This window comes from Coturnix japonica, chromosome 11 (assembly GCF_001577835.2).
Source record: "Coturnix japonica isolate 7356 chromosome 11, Coturnix japonica 2.1, whole genome shotgun sequence".
Classification (NCBI taxonomy): Eukaryota; Metazoa; Chordata; class Aves; order Galliformes; family Phasianidae; genus Coturnix; species Coturnix japonica.
The window spans coordinates 404,713-422,204 of NC_029526.1; the positions used below are offsets into that span (position 1 = coordinate 404,713).

The 17,492-nt window shown below is 49.8% G+C and overlaps 1 protein-coding gene across 2 annotated transcripts in view; it reads right to left on the reverse strand.

The window, feature by feature from the left end:
• The window catches only part of GNAO1 (G protein subunit alpha o1), a 115,295-nt gene that overhangs the window by 36,932 nt on the left and 60,871 nt on the right, over nucleotides 1–17,492 (reverse strand). For both annotated transcript variants that reach the window (XM_015873859.2, XM_015873858.2), the window contains exon 4: nucleotides 4,284–4,444. In XM_015873859.2, coding sequence (XP_015729345.1) covers nucleotides 4,284–4,444 — 161 coding nt within the window. The remainder of the gene's footprint in view (nucleotides 1–4,283; nucleotides 4,445–17,492) is intronic.

Sequence of the window (17,492 nt, forward strand, 5' to 3'; positions counted from 1 at the left end):
ATTGGCTGGACAAGAAAAGGCATCAGCAATGCCCAGACTTTTTGATCATCAGAGGTAGATTTAGCTCCTAGGCACACAGACAAGAAAGGAAGAGGAGACAAAGTAGGAATAAAAACATAATCAGGAGATTAGGAATGTGGAACTCAACCCACCCATAAATTTGCCTGAGGGAATGATAAAAAGTGCAGTAATGACAAATGATGGAACCCATGGCTATCTCTCACTCTCTTTCTCTTGCTGTCCTTGCTGTTTTACTTTTTGCTGTACAAGAATTGAGGCTCCTTGCAGAGCTTCCCCTCTTCCTCTGTCACATTTTTTCTCTGCAAGAGTGCTATTTTCCACTTTTCCTTTGCAGCAGATATAAAAACCCTGCTAAAAAGAGGCTGAATTTAGAGCCAAAAGAAACAAAGCTTTGCAGGAAAGTCCAGACTGTTAAGGAGAGCAGGTAACAACGTGCTCCTGCTCATCTCTGACAGGAGAAAAGAGCTATTACTGAGTTTGTGTTTATGCTAATAAGAAATATTAAATCTATTTTCAGAGAAATTAATGATAGACTAATAAGAGCCCTGCTGCTCTCACAGGCTGTTGATTAGCCGGAGGTTTGCTCTCCCAGGGCACACAGCAGAAGGCCTGTTGTTCCCATTTCAAAAATCAAGGCAAAGCACTGGGAGTGCAGCTCAGGACAAGCAGAGCACTGGCCAGGAGTGAGCCCTAGTGACAGCACAGGGCTGCTTTGGTCTGTCAGCTCCGCCTTGTCTGAAGCTGTAGGATGCAGGCGACAGTCACAGTGCCTTTATCTATCAAATAAAGCAAATGCCAATGGCTGACCTTGCATTTACTGATGTGGAGAAGCCCAGGCAGTGGTTTCTGGGCAGCAGATAGGGATTTCAGCAAAGCTTTCAGTGCATTCAGGATGCTTGTGACACAGTGGGGATGAAGGGCAGTGCCTCAGCTGCCCCCAGCAGCTCCACCTGTGCTGCCCTGCAGGTCTCCGACTGCTTCAGACTTTGTGACCCCAGCAGTAATCTTCCCTCCTGCCAGCAAGCATCAGCTCCCATGCTTGGCACCAAGAGAAGCCCAAAATAAGGGAGATGCCCGTATGCTGGCAGCCCAACTCGCTATCATCATCTCTGTTTTTCCCATCTGAGGATTTCAGATTCAGCTTTTGTCCGGAATTTGTTTTTCTTAACCCTAATGGAAACCCATTCAGTAGTTGCTAGTGCTTTAAAGCCAATATCAGTGTCAATAAAGACAAGTCCTTTCCCAGGAGAGAGAAAAAAATAGAAAACTATCTCAAATTTTTCTCTCATGCAGAAGAAAACAACCTCGAAGCACTGAAAGATTAAATGCAAAATATGCCTCTTTTCACTGGGTGTCCACTGGGCGTGAATAAGTGCCAACTGAGCTCTCACTTGCATCACCATCTGGTGCGATGCACCAGGGCCCAGAGCTGCCGCGGGACACACTGGAGTCCCTGCCCTGTGACAGCATCTCTGCTCCTGATGACGGAAACACCACAGGCTCTGGATATGGGCATGCAAAGGACTTTGTTATCATCAGCTTCACCCGCTGCCCTAGTGCAGAAATGAGATCCCTGCCACAAGAAAAGGCACATCCCGGGGCAGCAGAGACAGCGCAACCCTCCTCTGGCTGTGCATGCAACCAAGGTTAGGGAAAGGGAGTTTCCCTGAGGGAAAGGCCTGCGTCCTCTTCTTCCCAACAATTTGTGTCATTGTCACAGCCTTGTAGGGGGACTTTTTTTGGGTCCCCAATTCTGGGAGATGGAAAATGTGCCCAAAGTTATTTTTTCTCCCTGCTTTATGTGGCAGATGTCTGTCTCGTTGGGTGCATCCTCAAGGTGAGCAGGTGAGCAGTTAAAGTACTTTGGCACCAGCTCCCTGGGTATGTGTGTCTGTGTGCTCACCCAGGGACAGGGGAATCCACCATTTTACCCCCTCAAAAGATGTAGCCAGTGTTTTGCCAGGGAGGAGACACAGTTTAATGACGGAACGTAGCATGTCAGGTCCATGGTTGGACTTTGTGAACCCAAAGGTCTCCTCCAATCTGGATTATTCTAATGATTGTAGAAGGAGCAACACATAAGCCAACAGACTTTAACTTCTCCTCTCCTTCCATCCTTTCTTCTGTCATGGCCCCTCTTTTTGTGCTGACCAGCTTGAGAGTTTCAATGCAGAACAGGAGGCTTCCTTAGCAAAACCAGAAACAATTTTGTTGGGCTGCAAATGCACGTAGCCATCTCTGTGAATGCCACAGCACTGAGCCTCTTCAGTTCATGTCTAGAAACCGCTTGCGGTTTCAGAGCTCCTGCTGATGAATTACCCAGCATCTGGTCACACTGGGAGGGCAAGCTGATTGTTTTCAACTGCTGTATTGCATGGAAGGAGAATCAAAATACTTTCCTCAAGGTAATTGGCTCTAAAACAATTGAATTTTCCACAAGGTTGTAATGCAATTAGGACTGACATTTTATATAATTTATGTCTCTAATGATGTGTTTTTGCCATCACACACTTATTTTGTGGGGGGAAAAAATGGCAAGAAAAGGCAGATCTTGCTGTTACAGGCAAAGAAATATTGATTATACATGGATGTCCTCCTAGCAGTGATTAAAAGTCAGCATATTTTGGAATCATCATTTAGATGCGGTTGTTTGTGGTGTGAAATTGTTGGGTAGGATGCTGTGACACCAACCACACATCTGCAGAGTTCCCATTTTCTTTTTGGTCAGTGCCAGGAGATGTGTCATCACTCACGCTCTGCTGCAGCGCTGCAACAGCAAAGTAATTCTGTGTTCCCAAACTGCTCTGCCAGCTGGGATGGGAGGAGATGAAGCAGGCTGCTGATGGTCAGTGCCACCGCATGGAACACAGCCATCAGCTGCCCCTGTGTGTGGGTCTGTGCTTTGATGGAGCTCTAAACAGAGGTGCCAGGCAATGCAAACAGGCAAGAAATCCCAAACGGCTTGAGTCAGCTGGTGGACCTGATGACATGGGATACCGTGAAGCCAAAAGCGTGGATACAGCATTCCCCTTTTACCACTGGGGAACCTCTCTTTCTCTGACTATCAAAATAATCTCCTAGGGTAGAACTGGGAAAAGGATTGTCCTGTGCTTGCTCTGTCCCTATACTACACCATATTTTAGAGACTACTAAGATGCAGCACAGGGCCAGGGGGACATTTTGACTGACTGCAACAGCCACTGCGATTGAAATTGTGGCACAAAATGCTTTCGCCTCCTTGCCTGGGTAGGGACAAACAGACTGGAGAAATTATCATTAGAAATGGGCCTGAAATGAAACTGGGGAAGCACACAATATTTCTTCAGAGCCAGAGCAGCAGTTTATGGATAACTGTCCTGTTTTTGCAATGGGATGAACCAAAGTCATAGACACGATCACCATGAAAAGAAAGATCTGTATGTGGTTCCTAATGGTACAGATGCCGTTGACTGTATCATAAGAATAATGCAACGCTACCGTAAATGCAGATAATTCCATTACCCTTGTGTAGTGGAATCCCAGGGTCACAGCCTGAGCCAATGAGTGAGCTACGAGAGTACGTGAGTGCCTGGAGCGGCAGGGGGTCTGGAGCCACCCTACTTCCATGCAATCTGAGTCTGTGCGGGTTCCCCCCTTCCACCCACCCCTTTTCTCTTCTGAGGAGCGACTGTATGAACAGGGGAGGGTCACATTCCTCAGCTCATCCCTTTCTCCAAGCTGTTACTAGGAGAGGTGAGTTAATTCCTTCTGATATCCTTTCCTATAGTGCCTGTTTCTCAAATAAAGGCTCCTTCATTGCCCTCATCTGCCCTACCCCTTGGTTGTAATCCAGCTGCCTACCAGTACCATGCATGACTATCAGAAAGGTGAAACCAAGAGCTGTAATGCCATACAAAGCAGGTGTCCGCACTCTTCTGTTATCCACTGGACATGAAGAAGCCATCAGCCACCTCCATGGACTGGCCAATGTCATTGGATTGGTTTGCAGGAACCTAACTTGAACAGTTTGAAAGCAGTTTGGGAACCTGGCCTCAGGGTTCCAGACCCCAGAATGGCCAGAGGGAAACATGAACGTCTTGCTTGATCCTTTTTACTTTGCAGCAGCCCATGACACAGCATGCATTCTAGTTAGTTTGTAGGCACTGCCATGATCAGATCCACTGCTGTAAGGCAACTGATGCCTCTGGGGCTACTTAGGTTAAAACTTTAACAAACCCAAGTGCATCTTCATTACACTAGAGCCCATCAAAAGGGATACTCACTATTGGGCCGAGTCATTGAGTTGATATTCCCGGGACCGGTTGAAGCATTCCTGGATCCCAGAGTCTGCCCAGAGCCTCATCATAGCTGACAGCAGCTCTGGAGAGAAGGGCTCTGTGTCCTCCATCCGACTTACAACATCGCAGACCATCTTGGCATCAGCCTGCAAAGAAGAGAAACCAGCAGTCACACAGATGCTGGAGGCAGGACTGGGAGCCAGCCATTTTTGAAAGAGTTCGTCCAGCATTCAGCAGCAGGAGGCTGCATACAGTGGGATGGGGCTGAAGATCCACCCCACTGCAGGAAGGGCAAAAGGAGGATGGAGCAAGGAAACCTCACTCCATAAGGGAACAGGTGCTTGTAAAGCCCACTTCATGTCAACACCAATTTCTATTTAGCAGACAGAGAAGGAAATCCATGTATATACAAGTACATATGCTAAACCAGTTCTGAAGTGATGCATATGCTGTACTGAATCCCATTTTACTGAGCATGTAACCTTGCTGAAGCAGAGACCATCTGTATCACACAGGACAGCAGAAAGGCTTCAGAAGCAGTTCTTTTCAGATGCTGCCTTATTGCTTCTTCCCAATTCCTGCTATTCCTATGCGCCCGTCTCTGCTCCAGGGCTAGTTCATGCTAACACATAACACCTTGGCTGTCTGCACTGCTTTGTGACTCACATGGAGAGGAATGTCCTGTGGTTCAGGAGTATGGCAGGGAGGGCAGAGCCAGCTGGTGACTTTCAGATGGGATCTTTTCTGGTGAGAAAAATCTGATTCACCGGAATAGCAACTTTATCCTGGAGGACATTGTTCTGACACAATTCGGGGCTGAAGGGTGTCTCAGATTTAGGATGGGAATGTCTAGACAGCCTCGGAGCAGCTGAGTGCTGTCCTGCTGTAAAAGCCCACAGTGGCCAATGCTTCACTTGCTTGTGAAGCAGGACACCCAAATCCTGACCCACAGGTTTGCTTTGCAGTGAGTAGCCCACCCACCCCTCCAGCCTCCCCAAACCCCAGCGATGCTGGCAGACCTGCAGAGTTTTTCTTTCACTGCTTTGTTAGCAGAAAAAAAATAAATTAAAAAATTGGAAAAGTCTCATCTTTTCACCACCTGAAATGAAACTAATTAGTATCATTATAATTAATCGGCAAAGAGGAGCATTTATCCTGCACTGTGTGCTTACAGCAAACTGATGAAGACAGCCTCCTTGTCTCATTACCTTTCCTTATGTCCCATCAGCAGCTCCCTATTTCTGTTCCCAGCCCTACATCCCACTTGACCCAGCTCTGTGGGCAGCTGTAGGGCTCCCAAGGGACCAGCATCTCTCCCAGCAGCTGCGAGCAGCTGAAGTGTATGGATGCGGAAGGCAACAGGTACAACACAAACTACATGGCCAGGGTCAAAGCTCTTCTTCTGCAGCTTCTATTCATTGAACCTGTTCAAAAATCACAGGGCACTGAGCTGCTAGCAATGGAGACAGATGTCCTATACTCAGAGGAAAAGCTTCAAGTCCACAGAACATCAAGGGATATGATTTAGCTGGGAAGTATTGGTAATGGTTGGACTGGATGAACTTCTAGGTCTTTTCCATCCTTGATAATTCTGTGATTCTGTGATTCTGTCCCCATATGCTGCAGAAGTCTCAGTACTGTATGGTGACATCATCCCATAAAACTTAATGGGGTGGAGTCTGTGCTTTGAAGACTTTATGAACATAAAGATGTTTTCACAGAATGCTTAACTTTGTATTTTCCTGCCCAGAAATCCTCCCAGCCCTCCATAGACTCTGCTCATTTTAAAGAAGCTGTCGTGGTGACTCACACCTCAAAGCCAAGGCAAGCAAAGAGCCTTGAAGGGCTCAGTTAATTTTAAAGCTAATTTTCTGCCCCGGAGTGCTTCGTGAGCCCAGCGAATATTCATAAACCACCAGCACAGCTTTTCTGCCCTGCTGCAGCTGCAATTCTTCTCCTTGCAGAGGTTTTGAACAGCACACAACCTGATGAAGGCTGGTCAGCTCAGTGCTGCACTCACTTCAGGCACCCCGCGGCCATCAGATGGACTGTGAGCTTCACAAGGTATCCAAACCATGCTGCAGCAAGCTGCTTTCATTCAGGGAAGGGGGAGTTCTCTCCTACATTACCTCGAATGTTAGCAGGGAGGATTTACAGGTGTAAGTCACAGATCGGCTCATCTGTCTGAGATGGCAAAGCAGATCTGAAGCTCTCCAGCTGTAAAGGGCAGGACCTGGGCTGCTTCTGCCCTTTGTGGACTTAACTGGGGATTGCTTTGCACCGAGATCAGAGGGAATGTCACAGCCATCACAGTGTGCTGGGAAAGAGCTGCCTCCCTTTTTCCTCTATGGGGATGTGTGGCAGTCCCCTGCAGCGTAATACTCAGCAGCTCTGAGCAGAGGATGTTGATGGATGGCAGTGACAGAATGGGAGCTGGCAGGGACAGGCATTGAGGCCACGGTCACCAGGTCTGTGCGGACAAGCAGTGGGGCTGAGCTCACTGTGCAAGGGTTGTTCTGGGAGATGCAAATGGAGAACACCTGCAGCAGCTCTGAAGTCACTGGGAGTCTCATTTTGGAACGGAAAGGCTCCTTTCCAAAGCATGAGAGCTCTGTGCAGGGCACAGAAAGCACAGTGCCCCTGCTAGCAGTGACAGCACTGGCAGCTGGGTTTTGTTTTGCTGAGCCAACAGTCCGACTCTTACTTTTGTACACCCAGGAAAAGCAGAGAAATGAGTGTCTTTAAAAATACCCCTCCCCTCCCTGACGATAAAGCCCCTCTGCCGAGTAGCATGGGCTGCACATGGGTCCACACGTTTGTTAGGTGATTTAACAAGCAATTAGGGATCCAAGAAGAGAAGACACCCCTTTCTCTTCTCACTCTCCAGGCTGCATCTCACGCTGGGAATGACATTAAAACCTCCAGCCCCCCCTGGGCCCAGCAGGTAGGTTTTTAAATACTGCCTGATTGACTTTTCCCTCGCTGCCTCCCCCAGGCCGGGCACTCCCCCCTTCCCAGAGATGAGAGGCACTGAGCCCTCCTGCCACGAGAGCAATTAAATCAAGCACAACAAACCAGACCAAGCGTCACCCCCGCGCCCGCCTCGCAGCTCCCATCCAACGGGGATTTGGCTAATGAATATCACGGTGGTATTTCAGCTATCACAGGACCTAAAAATAAGCAGCAGCCTGCCCTGGGATGTCTGGAAGGAGCCAAAAAATGGTGCAGTGCTTCTTCTTCCATCACTGCCCCTCCACTTCCGTTCCCGAGGTTTGGGGCTGATGCAGCAGCACAGCATGCAAGTAGCATCCACCATCACATCGCCAGGGCAAGGCAAAGGTGCCATGATCTCCAAACAGACTCGATGATCCCAGTGGTCTTTTCCAACCTTAATGATTTTATGATTTGATGACATGCCTCTAGGAGGTCTCGGTCATTGGGATGGCTCTATAGCTGGGTGACATGGGAAGGCCTGGGATGATTTCACATGGAGTTGCTGTGTTCCTGGCTCTGTGCACAGATCCCTTGGGCTGGTTCTTGTCTGGTAGAAATGTGACCTGTCTCTTGTGTTTCCCAATGCATCGCACAGCTACATCCAAAGGCCTGGTGCTCCTCATAGTGGGTCAAACCCCAACCCTGAGCTGATGTCTTCAAGTTCTTCATTACCCAGAGCAGGATTTGTTCAGCTCTGTGTAGCTCCCCATTGTGTCTGCCTGCAGTGTGGCAAGTGGAGCCACACAGAAGTGGATGTGACACATTTTCACCCTGTGCTAACACAACTATCTTTGTATCGGACACGTGGTACAGATTCAGCTCATACGAGGAGCTGCTTTCTCACAAGTCTGGGTGTAACCACAGTTATTAATTTGCCTCCTATATGTCATTATCACTGAGCACATAAGGTATGTTCAGCAAGCAAACTTATGCCTTCGCTTGCAACAACTGTATATCCCAACTGATTCATCACCTTGCTGGGAGGTAGAGGGGCTCCCCGCAGCGCTCAGACATTACCAACAGTCATATTTGTCTGGGAAAGCCGGTATTTTTCATCACGCACACATAGATCAGTCCTAATTATTAGCTGCTTGCCACCAGCTATGATTTGTGTCTGCACAGACCACCAGTGGAGCTGCTTATGGCCTCACTGCCCCATCCCTCTGACTATCCCAGGGTATATCTCAGCTATGACACTTTGAAGCTGCCTGTACAGTAAACGGGGTTAAGCAATAGCTTTTGGGATGAGGAGACTATAGGGAAAAGTCAGAGACCTATTTGAAGCTATGTGGTACAAACCCACTAAACTCTATGCAGCTGCACTGACTTCCACCCACAGGAGAGCTGACCCACTGTGTCACATTGCACAGAGCTTTCCTTTCGGCAAACCAAATCCCAGTAAATATTATTCTTTGCTGTTATTTACTCTGATTAATCATATTTGTCACTCAGCCTGTCTCAAAGGTTACCACGGGGGCAGTTTCCTCTGGAGGCTGGATGCACTTGGAGCCGCACTCATAATGCTTCAGCAGATCCGTGTGGTGTGGGAAGGAGAGAAGAATAACATTCTGCTGGTAGTAGTGCAAGGAAAAGCAGAGACATAGTGCTGGTTACCAGCAAGGGTGATAAATGCAAAGTGTGTCCCTGGACAGGACCTTCCTGGGGTTCCAGCTCCTTTGGCACAGAACTACATGGGGAGAGAAATGCAGTCCTGTCACTCGGGGGCAGAATGTGGCTCACAAAGCAAAAGCCTCCTCCTCAGAGAGCGGCTCAGGAAACCTGACCATGTTTCACAGCTGAAGTGTGGCTGCATCACAGCAGAAGCTGGTTATTTTCACAGCATTCACAGCCTGAATGAATGCTGGAAATAAAGCAGAGCTGGTGACTACGCCTCTTCCAAAGACACTCAGGGCCCAGCTCCAAGTCCATAGAAGTTTTTGCAGACATGGAAAAAATAGTCACACGTATGGCTCTCCCCCTCACTCAGCCTCTCCTCACACATCTGTGCTTCAGTGCTGACCTCTGAATCCAAAGAAATGTGCTGAGCTTTGCAGTAGTGACAACCTTCCCACTGCTCCCTCTGCCTTCCACCCACCTCCATGTCCCATCCCACCTCTGCCTGGCAATCCGCTTGCTGGGCACACTGTCTGAGAAAGCCTGCAAGGTGCCAAGCTCTAAAAAAACCCATCTACTGCCTTCAAATGTAACCATGTGGAGCAAGCCACAGTGACACACCAGTCATCCCACAGAAGGGCTGGGTGATGGGTACGGTGCCAAGGAGCTGCTGTCTGTCTGCTCACGGCAGACTGTTCTGCACAGCAAACATAACCTGACAGCCATGATGACGCGCAGAGCTCTCCTCCTCAGCTTGCACTGTCTGGCTAGCAATTAGTGAACCCTGGGTTACATGGCGTTCTGGAGCCGAGATGGTGCCATCCTCACCTCCAGTTGCCCAGGCCAAACAGCTTCTGTGTGTCTGCTGCTTTGTCTAGGATCGTGTTCCTGAAACCTCATTACTGCTGTCTGCTTCTTCCTGTTCAGAGAGACACTGAGCAGGTCTGATATTAGACCTTATTACGTCTCTGAAGCAGGCCACTTGCTCTGTCTTTGGTACTGCCTTCATTCTGAGCCATTCTGTGTGGTATCACAGCAGGTCCAGGAAAATTGGTTAGCTCCTATGTGGGTACAAACCTCTTTTCCCACCTCATTTGCTTGGACCTGATCACTGTCAGGCAATCCAGGGACCAAACTAAAGCCTTGCATGGACTGGATGAAGGAACCGGGCTGCCAGTTGGCCACCTCCACTATATGAGCCTCAAAATAAGCCCTGAATCACTAGCTAGAGTGAAAGGTGAGGAAAAAGTAATGCCATCCTGGCACCAACAAAACACAGCTGGCAAAGGAGAGTATCGCTGAGATGTCCACCAGCGTCCCTCAGGATGCTGTCTTTAATGGGTCCTCTGACCTACAGACACAGAGCAAAAGGCCTGGGGAAGGGACCTGCCAGCCCAAACGTTACCCTCTGCTTACAGAAATGGCTTCCAGGACATTCAGGCACAGAGCATTGCCCACCAGGGAGAGGAAGAGAGGGAGAGCCACAGATGGGGACTTGGCTTCATGCGCTGCAGGGAAGTGCTCCGGTGAGGAGGGGACTGGAAGCACAGAATGGATGAACAAAATCCTTGCAGTGTGCTGCTCTTTTGGCGCCATCCTTATCCTCTCTGCTGGGGGAAAGGCCATAAAATTTGAAAGCAGTGGAATGCTTATTCTGTAGTAAAAGGCAGAGAAATGCCTGATATCCCACAGTGAGAGCGCAGGTGGGGAAAATGCATCAACTTTCATGATTTGGAAAATAAATGACTGCCTTGCAGACATTGCAAAGTGAACAGATGAAGGTGAGTTGGACAGGAGTGACAGGGACTGGGAATGCTGGTGTCCCACAGAGCCTGTGCTGGATTCAGGAGTAGCTTTAGCCTGCACATTTTCCACACTTAGAATGTCTCTAAGATTTTCCACACCAGCATCCCTCCTACTGAAGGGTGGCAGGGCAGAGATTTCATCCTGAGAGCCTTCCTACCACAAATGGGGAATGGGCAGCGTCTTTTTAAGGGGTAAACAGCCCTGACCGTGGGAGTATTCTCAGCACCAGGCAGGATTTCTTTAACACTGCTGGCTGAATGCTGCTGGTGTGTGATGATTTATAGGGCAGCGCCTTCCTGCTGGGAAGCCGTGCGGTGCTGGAACCCAGTAATTAGTTTAACGTTCAGAGCTTGATGCCGAATGCTGGGCACTAATATCCACTCTACAATTAATTCAGCAGATTTATCAGTGTATCGTACAATGAAGGACTGAGTCCGTGGGTTGCAGTTATGTCCCTGAAGGAAGCACTGGTCTCCTAATCAGAAAGAGCCTTGTTTCACTTGATGGCCCTGTTTTACTCGATGATTAAAAAAGACAAGGTGGGCATGATAAAATCTCCCAGTAATCCTGCTGGACTTCAGCTCCCTGTGGCACCTCAGTTACCTCTTTTATTCCCTGTAACCCATGCTGGCTCTTGGGGTTATCTGGCTGGGGACTTCCATCTGCTCTGCACTGATCACTCTGGCCTTTCAGGAGTGAAAAATCCTTATGAAAGATTCTCTGAACTTTCACAGAACTTCACCTTGGCCGTGACTACCTGCGTATTTTGAATGGATGTAACAGATGCTTTTGATGATCAGATACAAGATGATAACTGCTGAGTGCAGGCCAGGGGCTACCCATATTTCACTTGAGCTTTACATGAGCCAGCTGAGGTTTGTGATGTCCGACATCTACGTACCACAGGAAATTGGGCCAAATATGGCTTCTGAAATCCTGCAAGGCCAAAAATACCTAAGGGAACTGCTTCAAGCTTGAAGCTCTTTGGACACCTACAGGGCCACAGCAAAGCAACTCCTTCCTCCTGAGACTCCAGAGAACAGCAAGAACATGCAGACATGGGCAGCATGCAAACAGAGCAGTGGGAGTAATGCTGGAGAGTGGGCTCTTCACTTCCAGAAGAAGCAAAACACTCCAAGGAGGTGTATTCTGGTGGAGATGCACGTACACAGGGCAAGAGGACAGGACGGCACTTTGCTGTCCTGGCAATGGGCTAAATATTAACTAAGCATGTAGCACATACGGCAGGGAGGGCACTTTGGGGACTGAGTCACTGCTGCAAGTGTGGCTTCCCTCATTTGTTTAAAGGAGTACTTTGGGAGGAGGGTCCCCAGGAAAATGGCAGCATTCCCTATCAGCCCCCAGTCCTAGGCTTGGTTCTCTTATCTGCCAGGTTGAGTGCAAAACAGACCAGCTCTATGGTTCCAGGTGTGAGCATTTCCATTGCAGGAGGTCCGTGCTCCGGGCTACTGACAAGAACTTGTATTTTCAGAGAGGGAGGATAAATGGGACCCCAGGTACAGCATTAGATGACAGGTTAGTCTGTAAAATGACACGATGGCAGAGAAATGTCTTTATAATGGCTTAACAAGAAGAGGCAGAAATAGGCTGGGGGCCTGGAAGAGATCTTTGATGCTGTTGTGGTTATTTATTATTTATTCTGCAGGCACAAATATAGCATCAGAAAAATGTCAAAAACAACAGGCCCATCACCTGTTGTAGCCGGATTAGTCCTACATCTCTAACTACAGCACCAGGCAGCATTGACAAGAAACTCTGGGAGAACAGGAAGAAGAGCCTCATATGTCTGGTGGATAAGGCAGATTCCTTGCTTACCAAAAGGGATAAAAAAACACGTGAGCATCCCACCAGCCTGGGCACCTGGCAGTCTCAACAATGATGGATAAAGGTGTGAAAAAGCAAAAGCGCTCCCTCATGCATAGCCTTGATCCACGCGGGGAACACAGGGTGGTTCCCTAAAGCATTTTCTGCTCTTGCAGAGCTTCTCAGGCCGCACATGAATATAGTGATGGTAATCAGGAAGGGTAACACCTGCAGCATCTCAGCCCCACTATTAAACCCCAGCGGCTGTGACCCGGCTGTGCCCAGCTCACAGCATCCTGCTGCCATGTGGTTGGGCGGATCCTCCTTCCCTGCTGCTCGCCACCCCTGGCTGTGCCAGCAGCAGCTGGGAGCCCTCTCACCACTGCAGATAGGAGGAGCGAGCTGAATTCCCTATGGACTTCCTAAAAGTAAACTCACATTTTTCCACCATGTTTTTGGAAATATTTCAAGAACCAGACAGGGATTAGGGACGGGGGAGTCCTGTTTGTGCTCACCCCGTGGCACAGAGCAGAATCAGCAGGAAAACCTCAGAGCAGGAGACTTCTGGAGTTTGCTGCGAGTCCGGGTTTGGCTCTGCCACCGTCCCCAGCCCCAGGAGCACACTCTGGAGCCGCAGTTCCTCTCGCAGTCATGCTGCATCGCACCGACATCCCCAGCGGAGCGAGTGGTGCCGGAGAGGCGCTCGCCTGCCCTTCTCCTCCCCGGCCACTTTGTGCGCTGGCTACGAGCCTGCTGCAGCTTTGTGCAGTTCGTAAAAATAACCAGAAGCACTCAGGAGCAGACAGAGCAATCCCAGAGACTCCGAGCATCGAAGGGGCTTTGTTTCCAAGGCAACATCTTGTCTCCTAGCTGCAAAAGGCCACGGGAATGAAGGCAGCCTATGGAAAATGAATAGCTCAATGGCAACAGCAACAAAAAAATCCTGCTGGGGAGCGTAACGGGGTCGGGGGGAGAGGGGTGTGCTGAAGGGGGCCGGGAAGGATCACGCCACTAGGGGACGGGGTGCGATTTATCTCCCAGCAGCACGGTCCTGCTCCCATTGAAATGCACAGCACCACTTCCATCGCCTTAATGGGAGCAGGGGAGCTTGCACAAATCGGCTATTCTTTTCTTTTCCCCCTTTTTTAAGCTGCGGTGTTTGAAGATTGGAGCTGGTTAAAAATAATCCATTGTCCGCGGCTGAGCCTGCCCAGTCCCGGGGGCTTCGCGGCTATTGATGTGAACCGGATCCCCGCTGCCTCCTGACCCCGCCCCGCAGGGCAGCCCTCGGACCTTCCCATCCAAAGGGGAACCTGCTTTCACCTCTTTTTTAAGGCTTCCAGAGCCGTGCGGCACATCGCTCTCAATAGCCGTGAGAATCCGAGCGACGCGGTGGTTGCGTTAAGGCTGCGCCTTAATGGGGCTGAGCCTCTGCGGGGACTTCCGAGCCAGCACAGAGCACTGGGGGCTTCGGGCCTTGGGGGCACAGCGACGACACTGGTGTCCCATAGCACCTTCCTGCACAAGGGGATGCCGGCAGCTCTGCTGCGCTGCTATTTCATGTGCACATCGTGTGCACGTCGCCCTTACGTAAGTGGCTGCAGCAGCAAAATGCCACCGGAATCGTTTATGGGATTTATGTCAGACTGGGAAGAGAGGCGGGCAGTCTGCCTGCAGATGCCCTGCTCTTGCTTTTCCTTTCTCTCCAGTCTCATGGGAATGCCTAAAAGCTTAAGGCTGAGCTGTCAGATCCTGGGAGGCAGCATTGAGGCCCCAGAGCACACGAGGAGCAACTGAGGGTGCACCATGCAACAGGGCAAAAGGAGCTTCCTGGGCTCCTGGTGCAGGAAAGGGAGCAGGATGAGGGAGCAAAGCTCCCATGTGAGCCACAGGTTTGGGAAAGAAGAGCTGTGGGCTCAGTCCCACATGGGAGATGCTCCCCTCACGCTTTTATTGCACCCTCTGCTGTGGGCAGAGCATGAGTGGATGACTGCTATTCGTTATCCATTGTGGCATGCCGTGCAGAGCTCTTATCTCAGCAAGTTTGGAGACTAGGGAGGTTTGCTTCTCAATCTCTCTCCCTGGAATGTTTTTAATTTAGCTTAATGCCAAGGAACACCTCTGGAATTGCCCCTGTGGAGAGCAAGTCTGCACAAAGAAATGAGAGCTCTCGGAGCTGGACTGGCAGGCTTGATGTTTGAGGATCAAGAAATCATCCCAAGGAACAGCCTGGAAAAGATGTGTTAAATAGCAACATATTGCTATTTAATATGGCCAGGGCTACCATGGCTTCTTGGTAGGCCTGATATGATTCCTGCTGTGGAAGCACAAAGTGGAGGGTGTCACAGCCTGGTGTCATCACTGATATCAGATCTGTGGTTGACACCGTTTGCATCAACATCAGCACAGGAATTTTACCCTTTCCTACTGTTTCTTATTCTTATAAGCACCACCAGTTGAGTGTATCATACACTCAGTAATCTTCTGCCTTAAACTCCTCTGCAGCATTCCTGGCCCATATAACACTGCCTCAGCTTCCATCACTGCACCTGAACTTCATTCCTATATAGGATGATTCTTGCAGATCAGGTCTAGTTTTTCCTGCAGATACTCCAGGATCACTCTTAAGGCTCAGAGCCCACTTACAAATGGCATATATTTCATACCTGAACCACTCTCTGTACAACCAGCTCTCAAAACAGTTCATAACATTAATACAAGGGTTGGGATTTTCCAAAGCATTCAGTATTGACCTAACTGGATTCTCACTGAGCTCAACTGTAGATTACTATCAACATGGAACAATGAAAGCACCTGAAAATCCCATTGCTTGGCCATAACAGAGAAAACAGACTTCTCAGGATAAATTTGTCTGGTTTGTTAAAAATTCTCATCTGGACTCAAAAAGGATCAGATTGGATCTCTTGTATTTGCATGCACAGGCATCAAGTCTGAGTGACCGAGGGGTGGTCAGAGCTAAAATGCAGCTCTCCAGGTGACCAGCTTCTTGCTCAGTATGTGCTGGCTGATTTCCCCCTCTCCTACCTGGTCCCCAGCTCCCCATGCTGCCCCATGCTTTGTCTGTCTGAGCTCCCTTGCTCCCTCTAAGCACACACAGCCAGGCTTCAGCCCTGCACGACACAAGTTGTCAAATTCTCAACCTCCTTTCTAGCTCATATCTTCAGGTCAAGCTGGAAATACATTTCCAGCTGGCGCTTGACTATCAGAATAAAGATCTCCACAGCTCTTCCTCACTTCTGGTGAGCCACGATGTTTAGTAATGAAGCCTCTGATGGAGCAGTGGCATGTTCTTTAGTCCCTGCCAAACCCCTGCTCCTCCTATTCAGCCCAACAAGATGCAAAAAGCCTGGTGCTGCCAAGCACCCTTTCAGCTGCCAAAGGAGAAGCAGTAATTGAACAAGGAAGGCGTTTTCTTGGTGCCAGCCTCCAACCTCAGCTTGCTGCCCACCAGGTGCGATCCTGGCTGGCTCCAGCTTCACCCCTTCCCACCCAGGCACCAGGGCTGTGCTGCAGAGATGTGTGGGCTCATCCTCACCCTGCTGCCTGGGCTGGTGTGCAGTGGGCACCCTGCAAACTGATCCACACCACAGCCTGCATCTGTCCAATGCCTTTACAAATCCCTTTCTGTGGTGCCAGCTTCCTATCTTTCCCAGTGCAATATTCCACGTCATTATTTCCCATACTGGATAGAAAAACCTCACGCTGTGGCTTTCACATCCTTTGGGCAGCACGTTTGAAGTCTATTTTGCCCCTATTTTACACTCTACTTGACTGGAAAGGAGGGAGACTCACTGCTGAGTATTTCAAGCACTGTATGGGTCATTTTCCATAGCTGGGAAAGTGCTGGGTTAGAGGCACTGCCCTACCTGGCACCCAGCTGGCATAAGACAGCATCACAGCATTGACTGCTGCTGCCTGACACTGATTTACACCCAATGATGAGATTTGTTTTCAGCTGCATCCCAATCTGCTTCTCCAGGACATTCTTCCACCTCTTCATTTTTAGCACTGGCACTAAGTATTTAGAGCATAAAATGGGTGATTTGCCTTTCTGCAGCCCCTACATTTTGAGGTCATTTGGGAACCGCTGAAGTTATTTGCCACCTACAGCCTAGTGAGTTTATTAAAGGGATCTTCATGTTTCCACAGTGCTCTGTAGCCCAAATAACTTTGTGCAAGGTGCTTGTTTGCCACAGAGCCATCGCTGCAATGTCCAGGGCATAGCAGGTCTGAGCAGCACCAATGCCACACCACACAGTTAGGGCCAGAAGTGAGAAAGCTATGCTGCCAAATGAACAGCACCAAGTTATCTCTTTCAGCTGGCCTTGCTCCAGTGCTTTTGGCATTTCCAGAGCTCGCAGACACCGCAAAGAGTATTTAAAGAGGCAAAAAAAAGTAATTTGCATGCTTTGGACTTGGGCCAGGGCTCTGCTATAAGCGTTTCTCTGCTCTAGCAAGGAAGCACCATGGGCCTTTCTGAGGTCGTGGGCACTCATCTGCTTCTCTCATAGCAAAGGAACAGCTCTGATCCCCAGCTCCCCACACTGGGCTGTCAGGCTGCCCCATGCTGACCTGTTCCCCCTCCCTTCCCCTCCCCTCCCCTCCCCTCCCCTCCCCTCCCCTCCCCTCCCTCCCCTCCCCCCCCCCCTCCCTCCCCTCCCTCCCCTCCCCTTTCCCTCCCCTCCCCCTTCCCCTTCCCTCCCCCTCCCTTCCCCTTTCCTTCCTTTCCCTTCCCCTTCTTTTCTTCCCTTCCTTCCTCGCCCTCGTTCCCCTCCCTTCCCTTTTCTTTCCATCCCTCCCTTCCCTCCCTCCTCCCTCCCCCTCCCCCTCCCCTCCCCTCCCCCTCCCCCTTCCCCTTCCCCTTCCCCTTCCCCTCTGGAGCAGCAAGTAACTGGCTGTATCTATAACTACCCCTGTGCTGAAGCCCCAGAGCTG